At 39.8% G+C, this 17,204-nt stretch overlaps 1 protein-coding gene across 1 annotated transcript in view; it reads right to left on the reverse strand.

Annotated features, from left to right (window-relative positions):
* Window positions 1-508: 508 nt before the first annotated feature.
* Window positions 509-17,204, reverse strand: part of PTPN20 (protein tyrosine phosphatase non-receptor type 20) — a 48,693-nt gene continuing 31,997 nt past the window's right edge. The window contains exons 7-8 of the mRNA XM_019718076.3: window positions 2,746-2,808; window positions 509-1,874 (exon numbers count right to left, since the gene is read on the reverse strand). Coding sequence (XP_019573635.1) covers window positions 1,809-1,874; window positions 2,746-2,808 — 129 coding nt within the window. The 3' untranslated portion in view covers window positions 509-1,808. The remainder of the gene's footprint in view (window positions 1,875-2,745; window positions 2,809-17,204) is intronic.

Raw genomic sequence — 17,204 nt, forward strand, 5'->3', positions numbered from 1 at the left:
AATGAAATAAAAACACATGCAATCAGTATTTCCATGTTTACCTATTTAATTTCCCTGAAAAACTAAAAAAATTAGTCCAGCTATACAAATATGAGGCACACATTAAAGAAGAGACATGTTTACCATCAAGAATTGTGGAATTTTTCTTTACAAGAACATTTCAAGGCCCAGATAATAAAAATACTTCAGGCAATACACAGTAAATATTTTCGTTTAATAGCACTGAAACTTTCTCTGGAATTGTTGTACATTATATCTATTACTTTTTAATAACACAGAGAAAATACAATTAGTAATGCAAATATTAAAGGTCAATCATCAAAATTAATGTTTAGCATAGACTATTATTTATATGCACAATGACAAGAGGTAGAATCATCAATTTGATTTAATATAAAATACATTTCTAGCATATAATATTTTTAAAATGAGAATTATCAATTTTATCTCAACCAATTCAAGTATTCATTCAGCAAGGGAACAATATAAACTCTTAAAAATTCAAGATTTACAGCTTAATATTAGAACTTTTCTCAATGTAATGCATAGAATATTCTGATCTGTACTGAACTACACTGTACAAAGATTTGTATCAATTGTTTTATAGCTTATAATCAAGTCTAACTGGTCACTAAACTTCCTTGACCAAAATATCACTGTAATTTTATGAGGGAAAGTCCTATAATAAGATGGATGTAATAATGGCCCCAATCTTTTCAAAAGCAGAATATGGAAGTTTTTGTTTTCAAAACTATGAATTTGGTTTTCCAAAATTTGGTTCCCAAAGCCAACTTCTAAATGTTACAGCAGAGGTGGGGCAGTAATGGAAATAAATGACTTAATGGAACTCTGAAGAAAAAAATAATTATCACAGATCTTAGTTTGAAAAACATATCTGGTGTAAGAGATATTCAGAATTACATAATAATGCTTATATCAAAGTTTATTGATTAGCTAAAGGGCAAAGAGTTAAGAAGCAAGTAGAATGTAATATTTGCTTCCAACAAAGCAGACCAAGTAATATGTTATGTGTTAGGGTGGAATAGGAAAGAACTCAAGCCAGGCAAAAATTTCCTTTTGGACTTTCTATATAAACATCTATTTTAGTTTTGGACTGTTCAGCAGTGTGCTCACTGATGGAAAGGAGGAACTCTGCCTACCCATAAAATGCTGCCCAGGCCAACAGGTCCTTGTCCATGGCTCCAGAAAGGCAGCTCAGCCTCTCAGATCCTTGGGGCCCCGTGGGAGCGTGGACATACATGGAGATGGAATCCAATTTGCATAGAGAGCTAAGCCATCCTAACAGGACTCTTCTAAAAGGACAGACTCTAGATAAAAAACATGGGTAAGTATCGGGCTTAAAAATGCCCGTAAGAAGTCATGATGTGACTTTGCTGTTCACTGGCCCTATGTTCTCCCAGAATCAGGGCTTTATAAAGTCCTGGAAATCCTCAGCTCCCTTTAGCTGTCTTGCCAAATAAAATCTTAATGAACATAGGTTAAGTCCTTTATGGGCTCTGGAATCCCTTCAACCCAATAGGCTACAGCTGTTTTAAGTAACTTTTGTTCCATTGGAAAATGTGGGAGGGTATTCTGATCTTATCTAAGTAAGATCAGTGGGTAAACACTGTTCACCCCAAACCAAATAATGCTGCCTTCAGGGAGATGTCAGAAAGAAAATCAAGTGATATTCCAAGAAAGCACATTGTACCCATGAGCAAAACCCTTCAGTGCAGCTCAAACCCGTTCTTTATGAGGAAGCTCCAAGCCACTTGGTCATTTCATCTGTTAGGCAACAGAAGTCTTTCTTATTTGAAAGTCACAAGCTTCTGAAGAACTTCAAGAACAATTTTATAACAAAAGCAATACTGCTCCTATACACATACATATGAAAAACAAAAGAATGTTAAGTAACTGAATGCCAATATCCATTGTTAGAGAACACATTTGTAATTTTCAACCACAAAGAAAAGTACCTAAAAGTAAACACTTAACCAAGAACTTCTTTACATAAATATAGTTTTTTGTTTTTTTTAACATCAGGAAGATTAATGACCACAATATAATTATTGGTCCAGAACGAGTTAACTGAAGGCTTAATTAAACAGATGGGAAAGTGACTCAATCTCAATCTCCTTATATCTTCCCTGGATAAATCAAATTTTAAACTTTTTATTTTAGATATAGTCTATGTCTCTCAGATAAGATAGTCCAAATAAAATGCTTTCATATCATTCAACATTGGCCTTAAAACAGGTCAACCTAAAGATTTAGGGGTACCTGTTTGTTTTCATTATCCATACTCTCTTGACCCCCCCCAGTGATTAATAACTAACCTGTGACATAAATGATATCATTTTATGACATGCCAATGACTTTAATACTTTAATGACAAGTAACTACCCCAAAATTGCTACCCAGAGATTTATGAAAAATAACTTTACGTATGTTACTTAAATAACACAGCATTATGGACAAATCTTATGTTTGGGCATCAGGAGACTTCAGTTTCAGTCTTGGCTCCTCTATTTGCCATCTGATTGACCTTATGGAACTGACTGCATTGCTCTGAACTTGAAGTTCTACATCAGTAATATCAGAACAAAATTAATGATTACCTCAAACAGTGAAAATGCAGTGAAATCATGTAGGTAAAAGAGCTTTATAAATGGTAAAGTGCTATACACAGTGTTAATTTTTGTATTTATTATTCTTCAAATTAGAATTTATGAGGTGAGAGCTTACCTTTGTTTGAACCATGCCATGACGTTGTTCTCTCATTTGGGCCACTATATTCCTGATGTTGAACTGCAACAGGATGATAGTAATTTTATATTATCCATATAGGGGGAAAACATAAACCTACAGATTGCCAAATAAGTACTCTATACTGCTTTCCAGGAAAAGAGATGTCAAGATTTAACCAGAAAGGTCTCATTTTCAGTCATAAGAAAATGCATTATTTTTAACCTAGTCTAATGGATAAGGAAGACTTGTTTAAGTGGGTTTCCAGGTAAAAGCAGGAAACAATCATTTATAACAAGAAATGCTCTCCAAAAGGAATAACAACAAATTTTCCCCTGTGTATACCTTTTTGTTCTCCACAGGGAGAACTTTAAGCAGCATTATGATTCTGGAAAAGTCTGAAGCATGGAAGACTTTTTCTGGCCACGATAGTAGCACAGCTGTTTCTCATAAAAAGAGCTCTCTCCACTCCCATGGAGACCCTGAGGGACAGCTGGCCCCACACTAGATTCTGCACGTGTGCGCGGAGACCCTCACTACCCCGAGGAGCTGTCAGGTCTGCAAAGGGCCATTGCTGGTCCACATGAGATGAGTCCAGAAGCTAGCAGTAAGCTTTAAAAACTGTTATGACAGTCTGATGCTGGCACAGCATCAAGAAGCATCATCAGTGGAACAGGATATAGACCAGCTGGGGTGTTGCTGAATTTGCCTGGAGAGTCACGTGTGGTATCAGCTGAGGATCAGTCATGTGCAGTAAGACCATGGTGACACATGAAAATTTTAAGGTTTGTCAACTATGACCCAAAAGTATATAAAAATCAGAGAAAATGTAAGCATTCTTTTATTTTTATAACTTGCCATTTCTATAATTATTTAAAAATTTAATTTAGCCTTTAAAATTTTTTATATTGAGATAATTATAGATACTCAGTAAGTTGTAAAAAAAAAAATGTACAGAGAAATCCTGCATATCCTTCACCCAGTTTCCCCAAATTATACCATCCTAGATAGCTATAGTATAATATCCAAACCAGAAAATTGGTCAAATTTTGAAATTGACTTTTTTTCATTCAGCATAATTGCCTTGTGATCCATCCAAATTGTTGTGTATATTATAATAGTAGTTCATTCCTTCTTATTGCTCAATAGTAGTATTCCATGGTATGGAAATGTACCAGTATTTTTTTAACCATCAACTTGCTGAAGGATATTGTGGGGGCAGAGCCCCAGAAAGAAGTTTCCAGGCTCTCGGCCTCACATAGACAGGTGCCTGGCTCAGGTAGTAAATGGCCATCAACTGTGATTGCATGGCCATCAGCTGTGGCTAGTTGGCCGTCAGCTGTAACCAGTGAGCCATTGGCCACTAATATAACTGCTGTGGCTACGCTAGCAGAGAAGAGGAGAAGAATGGGGGCCTAGCAAGAAGATGGCGGCTGGGCTGGCAAGCGTGGATGGCGGTTTGCGGACAGTGTGGATTCAGCCTCCAGTGAGAGTCTAGTGCCGCCAGAGAGAATATAGTGGTATGACTCCCCTACCTATGGCTCTGTGGGTGTTCCTTTTTGGCCTCACCATATCCTGCGTTCTTGTGTGGGGAGCGGGAGCAGAGACCCCGCAGGCCGCCCCGCATGACAAATGGCGCAGCGAGCAGGGTCTCCCGCACGACAAATGGCGCAGCGAGCAGGGTATGGTGCCGGCCAAGGCTCTCCCAAGAGTGGTGGAGCAGTTTGTGTGTATGAACACTCAGTCTCTGGAAGACCAGGAGGAGAAGCTGCCGGAGAGCTGGACCCCCGTGGATGGGTGGGAGGACGTGGACGGTTCTCAACCAGCACAGGAAAAGCCATGCAGCTGCTGGAGAAATGGAGCCCCGTGGAGAGGTGGAAAGATGTGAACGGTTCCCCAACCAGCACAGGCCGGAGAAAGCAAAGGTTGTTGCGGCCCTGTGGGCCGGGAAGTTCCTGCTCAGGCAGCCCAGATGCAGGACTTGTCCCAGGAGGAAAGGCTTGCTGAGTCCTCCATGGGAGATAAGGGTGAGGTCAAGGTCGTCCCTCACCCCCACGACAGCCCTGGTGAATGACTATGGGCTATGGGGAATTGCCTTCCATCCCTAATTTAATGGACAGCTTAACTGTTTATTTGGGAACATACCACCATGTAGTGGAACTGGGGGATATTTGCTTTTGTGTCTTGACTGGCCACCATTGAGAATATGTAAGCACCTTGATTTTGAGTCACTGTTGTTCCAGCAGGGTACCCTGAGAGGCCCAGAGAGAGTGGCAGTGCCCTGAGAGCCCTGGCTGTGTCCAGGAAGTGTGGCTGTGCCCACAGAGAGTAGCAGTGCCCTGAGAGCCCTGGCTGAGTCCAGGAATTCTGGTTGAGCCCTGAGATGCCCTGGCTGTGCCCAGGAAGTTGGGCTGTTCCCAGAGAGAGTGGCAGTGCCCTGAGAGCCCTGGCTGAGTCCAGGAAGTCTGGCTGTGCCCTGAAGATGCCCTGGCTGTGCCCAGGAAGTCGGGCTGTTCCCAGAGAGAGTGTCAGTGCCCTGAGAAACCCTGGCTGTGCCCGGGGAAACTAGTGGTACCCTAAGAAGTCCAGGAAGTCTGGCTGTGCCCAGAAGTACTGGTGGTGCCCTGAGAAACCCTGGCTGTGCCCAGAGAGCCTGGCTGTGTCCAGGATGTTGCACTCACCTCCAGGCTCCTTGCACAGGTCCCCTCGCGGAAGACGCTTGTCGTGTAGATTGTGAGGCGAGAGCCTGTAGGGGTGGAGTGTGGGGACAGAGCCCCAGAAAGAAGTTTCCAGGCTCTCGGCCTCACATAGACAGGTGCCAGCCTCAGGTAGTAAATGGCCATCAACTGTGCAATTGCATGGCCATCAGCTGTGGCTAGTTGGCCGTCAGCTGTAACCAGTGAGCCATTGGCCACTAATATAACTGCTGTGGCTACGCTAGCAGAGAAGAGGAGAAGAATAGGGGCTAGCAAGAAGATGGCGGCTGGGCTGGCAAGCGCGGATGGCGGTTTGCGGACAGTGTGGATCCAGCCTCCAGTGAGAGTATAGTGCCGCCAGAAAGAATATAGTGGTATGACTCCCCTACCTATGGCTCCGTGGGTGTTCCTTTTTGGCCTCACCATATCCTGCGTTCTTGTGTGGGGAGCGGGAGCAGAGACCCCGCAGGCTGCCCCGCACGACAAATGGCGCAGCGAGCAGGGTCTCTAGCACGACAGATATCTAGGCTGTTACTAATTTTTGGCTATTATGAATAGATCTGCTGTGAGCATTTGTTTGAACATAAGTTTTCATTTCTCTGGGATAAATACCCAAGAGTGCTATTGTTGGGGTTATATGGTAAGCTTAGTTTAGTTTTGGTTTGTTTTTCTAAATAATTTTTTATTTTTAAGAAATAGTGAAAACACTATTTTCCAGAATAGGTATACCATTTTACATTTCCACAACTAATGTATGATTAATCCAGTTTCTTCAAATCTTGACCAGCATTTGGTGGTATTACGATTTTTTATATTAGCTTTTTTGATAGATGTCCAGTGATAGTTCATCATGGTTTGAATTCCATTTTCCTAAAGGCTAATGAAGCTGAGCATCTTTTCATGTGCTTATTTGTCATCTCTATATCCTCTTCAGTGAAATGTCTGTTCATGTCTTTTACCCATCTTATAACTGGATTGATTTGGTGGCATTTTATACAACTGTGTTTTAAGGGTTCTTGATATATGCTAGATGTAAGACCTATCTTGGACATGTGGCTCACAAACAGTTTCTCCAAGTCTGTAGCGTGTCTTTTCATCCCCTTCATGGGGCCTGACACAGAACAAATTATTTTAATTTGCTTTCCCCCTAATATCAGTGATGGCAAGATGTCTTCTCTCACCTGTATTTAACACAGCCCTTGAAGTTCTAGGTAGCATGATAAGGCCAGAAAAAGAAATGAAGCATACAGATGGGAAAGCAAGGGATAAATATGTCCCTATTTGTGGATGGAATGATTGTCTATGTAGAAAATCTCAAGGAATCTAAAAACAAAACAGAACAAAAAAATCCTCTTAGCACTAATGAGTTCAACAAGATCACAGGATGGATATAAGATCAATATACAAAAATCAATCACACTTCTACATAGTAACAATGAACGCGTGGAAACTGATAGTAAAAACACAATACCATTTACAATCACTCCAAAGAAAAAGAAATAAGGTAAGTAAGTCTAACATAACAGGTTCAGGAACTGTTAAGATGAAAATGACAAAATGGTGATGGAAAAGAATCAAAGACCAAACTAAATGGAGAGATATATCATGTTCATGTATTGAAAGATTCAACATAGCAAAGATATCAATTCTCCCCAAATTGATCTAGATTTAAAGCAATTCCTATAAAAATCCCTGGAAGGTTTCTTTTTGTTGTTGTTGTTTTTTGTAGAGGTATACAAGCTAATTCTAAAATTTTGGGGGAAGACACAGACCCCATAATCATTAAAACAATTTTAAATTTTAAAAAGAAGAATAACATGAGAAGAATCACTCTGCCTGATATGAAGAGTTACTATATATCTATAGTAATTCAAAGTGTGGTATTAGTAAAAGGATAGACACATAGCTCAATGGAACAGAATTCAGAACCAGAAATAGGCCCATTATGCCCAGTGATTTTTAACAGAGGAGTACAAGCAATTCAATAGTTTCAACAAATGGTGCAGGAACAACTAAACATCTATAGACCAAAAAAAGAAAGAAAGAAAAGTAAACTTTTGACCTAAACCTCATATCTTATACAAACATCAACTCAAAATAGATTATGAACTTAAATGTAAAACGTAAAACTACAGAACTTTCAGAAATCAGCACAGGAAAATTCTTTGGGATCAACGCTGGGTGGTGAATATTTGATTTGGCACCAACAGCATGATCCATCAAAGGAAATATTGATAAAATGAAACCTCACTGAATTTAAAAACCACCACTTCCTTGAAAGCCTGTTTTTAATTTGTAATAGAAGATTAGACAAATTATGGAAATAAATTTGTATTATCACTATAACCTCAAATTACTGATGGCAAAACCAGCTTCACTGGACTGTCTTATCAAGAAAAGACACAGCTTTCTGAATGCAGCTGTATGGTTAACAAAAGATGATAACGGAAGTGAATGCAGAGAAATGAAGACTAAAATTGTTCATGTTAATTTTCCCTGGAATTAGGATACCTCACATATTGAGTTTTATAACTTATTGATTGTGAATTGCTAGAAACTACGCTTGTGTTAACTGTAAAGATGTATTGGCTAATGAAGCATAGCAACCACTAAAATTACTTGTCATGTACATACAAAAAATAATAATGTAAAAGACAAAAGAATTTTTTTAAAGAATGTTAAGTTAAAAGCCAACAGAAGCTGATGCCCAATATTTCACATGTAAGACTAATAATGCTGTGTAGACTAACAAAATAGCACTTTGAATTGCTAAGACTAAAAATCCATATACGATTGCAAAGACAATGGTGAAAGACTGCATTAAAGATGTTTTCTTGGAAATTTTGGGTGACTGTGTGGCAAAAAAGATAGTTAAAGTACCATTTATTAATGACACAACAGCGTGATGAATTCAGGGACTGGTTAATGATATGGGGTGTTACCAATTTATGAAACAGATAAAAGCACCAAATTATTTACTATTGCAACTTAATCAATGCACAGACATTGCTAACAGTGATTCTTTCAGTATATATAATTTGAATATGCTGTGGTACAATAAAGGAAGAATTCTTCCTTTATTCATTTTGATTAGTGACAAACACAGCTAGTTCTAAATTGTACAAAAACTACATAGTCAACAAAGGTGATTTGGAGCTTAAGGTTTGTGTAGGATTATGCCCTGGTACGGGAACAGCAATAACCAGAAAACAGTCTAAGGTCTTTATATGGATTAAGGAATTTACGCCAAAACATATATCAACACACTGCTTCATCAAGGAAGTCTTTACAAGAAGAAACTTCCAGATGAACTAAACTGTATGCTTAGTGTTGTAGCAAGAATTTTTAATTATGCAAAGGCTAATGTGTAAAGTTTTAGATTAGTCACTTCATTATGTGATAGTGTGGTAATTGACAGTTCCCAACTGTTATTGCATACTGGAGACGGTGAGAGGGGAAAGTTCTGTGGAAATGTTTGAACTCCAGAGCAATCTCAGTGTTTCTGTAAGATGAGAGCTAGTTTGTTCCCAAAGTTTCAAGGACTTTCAGGCAGGTTTGATTAAAACTGAAAATGGCTAAAAAAATAACAATAAAAAGAAATAGGTGTTGGGATGCAGCAAAAGCAGTTTTAAGAGGGAAATTTATATCATTACAGGCCTATCTCAAAAAACAAGAAAAATCCCAAATCAATAACCTCACGTTATACCTTAAAGAACTAGAAAAAGAGGAACAAGTGAAACCCAAGGTCAGCAGACGAAAGGAAATAATAAAAATCAGAGCAGAACTAAATGAAATAGAGAACAAAAAGACAATAGAAAAAATTAATGTGACAAAGACCTGGTTCTTTGAAAAGATTAACAAAATTGACAAACCCTTGGCTAGATTCACTAAGATAAAAAGAGAGAAGACACTAATTAACAAAATCAGAAATGAAAAAGAGGACGTTATCACAGACATCACAGAAATACAAAGGATCATCCAAGAATACTATGAAGGAACTATATGCCACCAAATTCAATAACCTAAAAGAAATGGACAAGTTCTTAGAAACATATAGCCTTCCAAGGCTGAACCATGAAGAACTGGAAAATCTAAACAGACCAATCACCAGTAACGAAATTAAATCAGCCATCCAAAACCTCAAAAGCAAAAGTCCTGGACCAGATGGCTTCACGGATGAATTCTACCAAACCTTCAAAGAGGATCTAATACCAATCCTGCTCAAACTCTTCCAAAATATTGAAGAAGAGACAGTACTCCCTAACTCATTTTATGAGGCCAACATTACCCTGATACCAAAACCTGCCAAGGACAACACAAAAAGAGAGAACTACAGACCAATATCTCTGATGAATACAGATGCAAAAATCCTTAACAAAATTCTAGCAAATCAAATGCAACAATGTTTTAAAAAGATTATTCATCACGACCAAGTGGGGTTCATCCCAAGGGCACAAGGATGGTTCAACATATGCAAATCCATCAATGTGACACATCACATAAACAAAATACAGGACAAAAATCGTATGATTATATCAATTGATGAAGAAAAAGCATTTGACAAGATACAACATCCATGTATGATTGAAACACTTAATAACATAGGCATAGAAGGAAAATACCTTAACATAATAAAGGCCATATATGACAAACCCTCAGCTAATCTCATAATTAATGGAGAAAAACTGAAGCCCTTTGCTCTACGTTCACGTACACGACAGGGCTGTCCCCTATCACCTCTGCTTTTCAACATAGTGTTGGAAGTCCTTGCCAGAGCAATCAGGCAAGAGAAAGAAATAAAAGGCATCTAAACTGGGAATGAGGAGTTAAATTGTCACTCTTTGCAGATGACATGATGCTATATATAGAAAACCCTAAAGACTCCACCAAAAAGCTATTAGAAACAATCAACGAATACAGTAACGCGGCCTACAACAAAACCAACGTGCAAAAGTCCATTGCATTCCTATATACTAACAATGAAATCTCAGAAAAAGAAAAATAATTTCCTTTCGCAATTGCAGCAAAAAGAATAAAATACCTAGGAATAAACCTAACCAAGGATGAGAAAGACCTATATGCTGAACTGTAAGACATTTTTTAAAGAAATTGAGAAGACACAAAGAAATGGAAAGACATTCCGTGCTCATGGATTGGAAGAATCAACATAGTTAAAATGGCCATATTACCCAAAGCAATATACAGATTTAATGCAATCCCCATCAAAATCCCAATGGCATTTTTTTACAGAAATAGAACAAAAAATCATCAGATTTGTTTAGAACCACAAAAGAGCAAATAGCCAAATAGCCAAAGCAATCTTAAGAAAAAAGAACAATGCTGGAGGTATCACATTCCCTGACTTTAGCTTGTACTACAGGGCAACAATAATCAAAACAGCATGGTACAAAAAGCTAAAACCATTCCCCTTAAAATCAGGAACAAGGCAAGGTTGCCCACTTTCTCCACTTCTATTCAACATAGTGCTGGAAGTTCTAGCCACAGCAATCAAACAAGAAAAAGAAATAAAAGGCATCCAAATCGGTAAGGAGGAAGTAAAACTGTCATTATATGCAGATGATATGATACTATATTTAGAGAACCCTAAAGACTCCACCAAGAAACTATTAGAGCTGATAGATGAATTTAGTAAAGTAGCAGGATACAAAATTAATATTCAGAAATCAGTTGCATTTGTATATACCAATAATAAAACATCAGAAGGAGAAATTTAAAAAGCAATTCCATTTACAATTGCTCCAAAGTCTATAAAATACCTGGGAATAAATTTAACCAAAGAAGTAAAAGATCTGTACTCAGAAAATTATAAGACACTGAAGAAATGAAAGAAGATACAAATAGATGGAAACACATACCATGTTCATGGATAGGAAGAATTAATATACTTAAAATGTCCATACTGCCTAAGGCAATATACATATTCAACGCAATTCCTATCAAACTACCAACGACATTTTTCACAGAAATAGAACATATAATCCTAAAATTTATATGGGACAACAAAAGACCCCAGATATCCTCAGCAATCTTGAGAAATAAGAACAAAGTGGAAGGTATAACAATACCTGACTTCAAATTATACTACAAGGCTACAGTAATCAAAACAGCATGGTACTGGCATAGAAACAGACAAATAGATCAATGGAACAGAATAGAGAGTCCAGAAATAAATCCATGCCTATATGGCCATTTAATCTATGACAATGGGAGCAAGAATGTACGGTGGGGTAAAGACAGTCTATTCAATAAATGGTGCTGGGAAACCTGGACAGACACATGCAAAAAGATGAAGCTGGATCACCTCCTTACACCACATACAAAAATAAATTCAAAATGGCTTAAAGATTTAAATGTAAGATCTGAAACCATAAAATTCCTAGAAGAAAATATAGGAAGAAACTTCACAGACATTACCCGGAGTAAGATTTTTACTGATATATCCCCTCGCGCAAGAGAAGTAAGAGAAAAAATAAACATGTGGGATTACATCAAACTAAAAAGCTTTTTCACAGCAAAGGAAACCATCAGTAAAACAAAAAGGGATCCTACTGAATGGGAAAAGATATTTGCCCATGATATATCTGATAAGGGGTTAATATCACAAATTTATAAAAAACTCACTCAACTCAACTCCAAAAAAACAAACAACCCAATTAAAAAATGGGCAGAGGACATGAAGAGACATTTTTCTAAAAAGGACATACAGATGGCAAACAGACATATGAAGAAATGTTCAACCTCACTAACCATCAGAGAAATGCAAATAAAAACCACAATGAGATACCACCTCACCCCAGTCAAGATGGCTATCATCAATAAATCAACAAACAACAAGTGCTGGCGTGGATGTGGAGAAAAGGGAACGCTGGTGCACTGTTGGTGGGAATGCAGATTGGTGCAGCCACTATGGAAAACAGTTTGGAGGTATCTCAAAAATCTGAAAATGGAACTACCTTATGATCCAGCAATCCCACTCCTAGGTATCTATCCGGAGAAATCCAAAACTCCAATTCAAAAATCTTTATGCACTCCTATGTTTATTGCAGCACTATACACAATAGCCAAGACCTGGAAACAACCGAAATGCCCATCGGTAGATGACTGGATTAAGAAACTGTGGTACATTTATATAATGGAGTATTACGCAGCCATAAAGAAGAAATAAATCTTACCATTTGCAACAACATGGATGGACCTAGAGAACATTATGTTAAGTGAAATAAGTCAGAAAGAGAAAGACAAATACCATATGATCTCACTTATATGCGGAATCTAAAGAAAAGAATAAGTGAATGAACTAATCAGAGACAGTTTTGGAAACATGGAGGAAAAACAGGGTTGCTAGAGGGGCGGGGGGGTGGGGATAAGGGGAAGGTGAGAGGTTTAGAAAATAGTCGGTAACCACAAGATGGTTGTGGGGTTTTAAAAATTAATTTGGGGAACGTACAGAGGGATAGTGGATGGGGGGAGGGGGGTTCACACAGTGTGAGGGATATAAATGATAAACGTCTAAGTTTTGCTTTGTCTTGTGCACCTGAAACTAAAAAAAAAAAGAAAAGAAAAGAAAAACCACAATGAGATTCCACTTCACATCCACTAGGATGGCCATAATCAACAAAACAAAAAATAAAAACTGTTGTCCAAGAAAAAAAAACAAAAACAAAAACAGCATGGTACAGAAAAACAGACACATAGACCAATGGAATAGAATTGAGAACCCAGAAATAAAACCACATCAATATGGACAGATAATATTTGACAAAGAAGCAAAAATCATACAATGGAGAAAAGACAGCCTCTTCAATAAATGGTGCTGGGAGAATTGGATAGCCACGTGCAAAAGAATGAAACTGGACTGCTATCTGTCACTATGTACCAAAATTAATTCAAAATGGATCAAAGACTTAAGCATAAGCCCTGAAACAATAAACTGCATAGAAGAAAACATAGGTACTAAACTTATGGACCGTGGGTTCAAAGAACATTTTATGAATTTGACTCCAACAGAAGTAAAAGCTAAAATAAATGAATGGGACTATATGAAACTTAAAAACTTCTGCACAGCAAAAGAAACCATTGACAAAATAAAGAGGCAACCAACTGAATGGGAGAAGATTTTTGCAAACAGTGCCTCCGATAAGAGGCTAATATCCAAAATATACAAGGAACTCATGAAACTCAACAACAAAAAAACAAACAACCCAATTGAAATATGGGCAGAGGACCTGAAGAGACGTTTCTCCAAAGAGGACATACAAATGGCACATAGACATATGAAAAAATGCTAACCATCACTAATCATCAGAGATATGCAAACAAAAACCACAATGAAATACCACCTCACCCTATTCAGAATGGCTGTCATCAACAAGACAAATAGTAACAAGTGTTGGAGAGGCTGTGGAGAAAAAGGAACCCTCATACACTGTTGGTGGGAATGCAGACTGGTTGGTGTAGCCGTTATGGAAGGCAGTGTGGAGGTACCTCAAAAAATTACAAAGAGAATTACCATATGATCCAGCAATCCCACTCCTAGGTATCTACCCAAAAAATCTGAAAACATTTATCCATAAAGACACGTGTGCTCCAATGTTCATTGCAGCTTTATTTATGGTGGCCAAGACATGGAAACAACCAAAATGTCCTTTGATAGATGAATGGATAAAGAAGTTGTCGTATATATACACAATGGAATAGTATTTGGTGGTAAGAAAAGATGAAATAGGACTGTCCTGCGGGGCGGCCTGTGGGGTCTCAGCTCCTGCTCCCCACATAAGAACGCAGGATGTGGCTAAGCCAAAAAGAAACAGCCACGGAGCCATAGATATGGGAGTCATACAACTATAGTCTCGCTGGTGGCTGGGTTGGAGACACAGGAAGCAGGACCAACGCGATCTGCAACCTGCCATGTTAAGTGCAATCCGCGCTTGCTAGCTCAGCCACCATCTTCTTGCTAGCCCCCATTTTCTGCTAGCGTAGCCATAGCAGTTATATTAGTGGCCAATGGCTCACTGGTTACAGCTGACGACCAACTAGCCACAGCTGATGGCCATCCAATCACAGTTGATGGCCATTTACTACCTGAGTCAGCACCTTTCCACGTGAGACCGAGAGCCTGGAAACTGCACTCCTGGCTCTGTCCCCACACTCCACCCCTACGGGGTCTCGCCTCACAATCTATGCGACAAGCGTCTTCCGTGAGGGGCCCTGTACGAGGAGCCTAGCGGTGAATGCAATATCCTGGACACAGCCAGGCTCTCTGAGCACAGCCAGGGTTTCTCAGGGCACCACCAGTCCTTCTGGACACAGTCAGACTTCCTGGGCTTCTTAGGGTACCACCAGTCTCCCTGGGCACAGCCAAGGCCTCTCAGGGCACTGCCACTCTCTCTGGGCACAGCCAGACTTCCTGGGCTCAACCAGGGTTTCTCACAGCACTGCCACTCTCTCTCCTGGACTCAGGCAGGGCTCTCAGGGCACTGCCACTCTCTCTCTGGGTACAGCCAGACTTCCTGGACACAGGCAGGGCCTCTCAGGGCACCGTGCTGGAACAACAGCGACTCACAGTCAAGGTGCTTACATATTCTCGATGGCGGCTGGTCAAGACACAAAAGCAAACATCCACCAGTTCCACTACATGGTGGTGCGTTCCCAAGCAAAGTCAAGTGGTCCATTAAATTAGGGATTGGAGGCCATTCCCCATAGTCCACATTCATTCGTCAGGGCTGCACATTAGCCTCACAATGTGTGCCCTCTCCCGCAGGGTGAGGGCTTCAAGTCCTCCCCAGTCTGGGGGTGAGGGCCTCAGCAAGAACTTCCCAGCTCACAGGGCCACAATGAGCTTCGCTTTCTCCGGCCTATGCTGGTTGGAGAACCGTCCACGTCTTCCCACCCCTCCATAGGGGTCCAGCTCTCCGGCAGCTGCTCCTCCTGGTCTTCCTGAGACTGAGTGTTCATACGCACAAACTGCTCCACCGCTCTTCGGAGAGCTTTGGCCAGCACCGTACCCTGCTCGCTGCACCATTTGTCCTGCAGGAGACCCGCTTGCTGTACCATTTGTTGTGCGAGGTGGCCTGTGGGGTCTCTTCTAGGGTCTCTAGTTCTGCTCCCCGCATAAGAACACAGTATGTGGCTAGGCCAAAAAGGAACACCCACGGAGCCATAGATATGGGAGTCATACAACTATAGTCTCACTGGTGGCTGGGTTGGAGACACAGGAAGCAGGACCCACGCAATCTGCAACCCGCCATGCTAAGCACAATCCGCGCTTGCTAGCTCAGCCACCATCTTCTTGCTAGCCCCCATTTTCTGCTAGCGTAGCCATAGCAGTTATATTAGTGGCCAATGGCTCACTGGTTACAGCTGACGGCCAACTAGCCACAGCTGATGGCCATCCAATCACAGTTGATGGCCATTTACTACCTGAGTCAGCACCTTTCCACGTGAGGCCGAGAGCCTGGAAACTGCACTGCTGGCTCTGTCCCCACAAGGACCATTTGTGACAACATGGATGCATCTTGCGAATATAATGCTAAGCGAAATAAGTCAGATAGAAAAAGCAGAGAACCATATGATTTCACTGATATGTGATATATAAGCCAAAAACAACAAAAGAACAAGACAAATAAATGAGAAACAAAAACTCATAGACACAGACAATAGTTTAGTGGTTACCAGAGGGTAAGGGGGGTGGGGGGTGGGAGATGAGGGTAAGGGGGATCAAATATATGGTGATGGAAGGAGAACTGACTCTGGGTGGTGAACACACAATGGGATTTATAGATGATGTAATACAGAATTGTACACCTGAAATCTACGTAAGTTTACTAACAATTGTCACCCCAATAAACATTATTATAAAAAAAAGAAATAGGTGGCTACATAGTCCAGATTTTCATATCTTTGAGAGTTGTAATTGATAAATTAATCTTAGAATGTCACAGGTCATAACCTGCCCAGCCACACATGCTGACATGCAGCTTGCAGCATGGAGGACTCCCCACGTGAGTTCCACAACACGCTCACTCATCTACACCCTGTTCCACACCGCCAACCTGCCGCTCATCCTCTCAGATGTCACAGCAATACATCACACTGCCCTGAAAGTTTCTAAATGCTTACTCTCGGTTTCTATAAATTTATCTTGCTGCAGATAACAAACGTCCCAGATTGATGCTGGTCCAAGAACGCATTTTGAGGAGCTCTGGGGGACAAAATTTCTGAAAAGAGCAGAGAGGAGCATCAGTAAGAATGTTTGACAGTTCAAGGCTCTAAGGAAAGCCTATAAGGAAATAATGGATGTATTTCCTGGTTTTGAACCACTTTATTTCATCAAATCTAAGCATCCTTAATTGTAAAACACATCACTATTTTATGTACCACTAAGAAAAACACTGTCAATTAAACTGACAGAGAGGACTTAATCTAACACACAGTTTGAGTTTAAAGAAGGTATAATATGGTTAAAAAAAGAAAAAAAAAAGCAGTGGTCCTTAGGATCATGAAATATAATATTTAAAGTTTTTACAGCTTATATAAGGGATATACAATAAAGACAAACGTAAATATATTACTTAAGAAATTATGATGGAAAATGTATAAAAGAAAAATTGCACTAATGCATTTTCTGCTAAAAGGACAAAATAACATTAGTTATGGTGTGGGGATGGAGTCCCAGAGAGCAGTTTCCAGGCTCTTGGCCTCGAGTGGGGAGGTGCTGGCTCAGGTAGTGAATGACCATCAACT

The sequence above is a fragment of the Rhinolophus sinicus genome, chromosome 15, assembly GCF_057876585.1.
Source record: "Rhinolophus sinicus isolate RSI-liver-muscle chromosome 15, RSI-T2T, whole genome shotgun sequence".
Classification (NCBI taxonomy): Eukaryota; Metazoa; Chordata; class Mammalia; order Chiroptera; family Rhinolophidae; genus Rhinolophus; species Rhinolophus sinicus.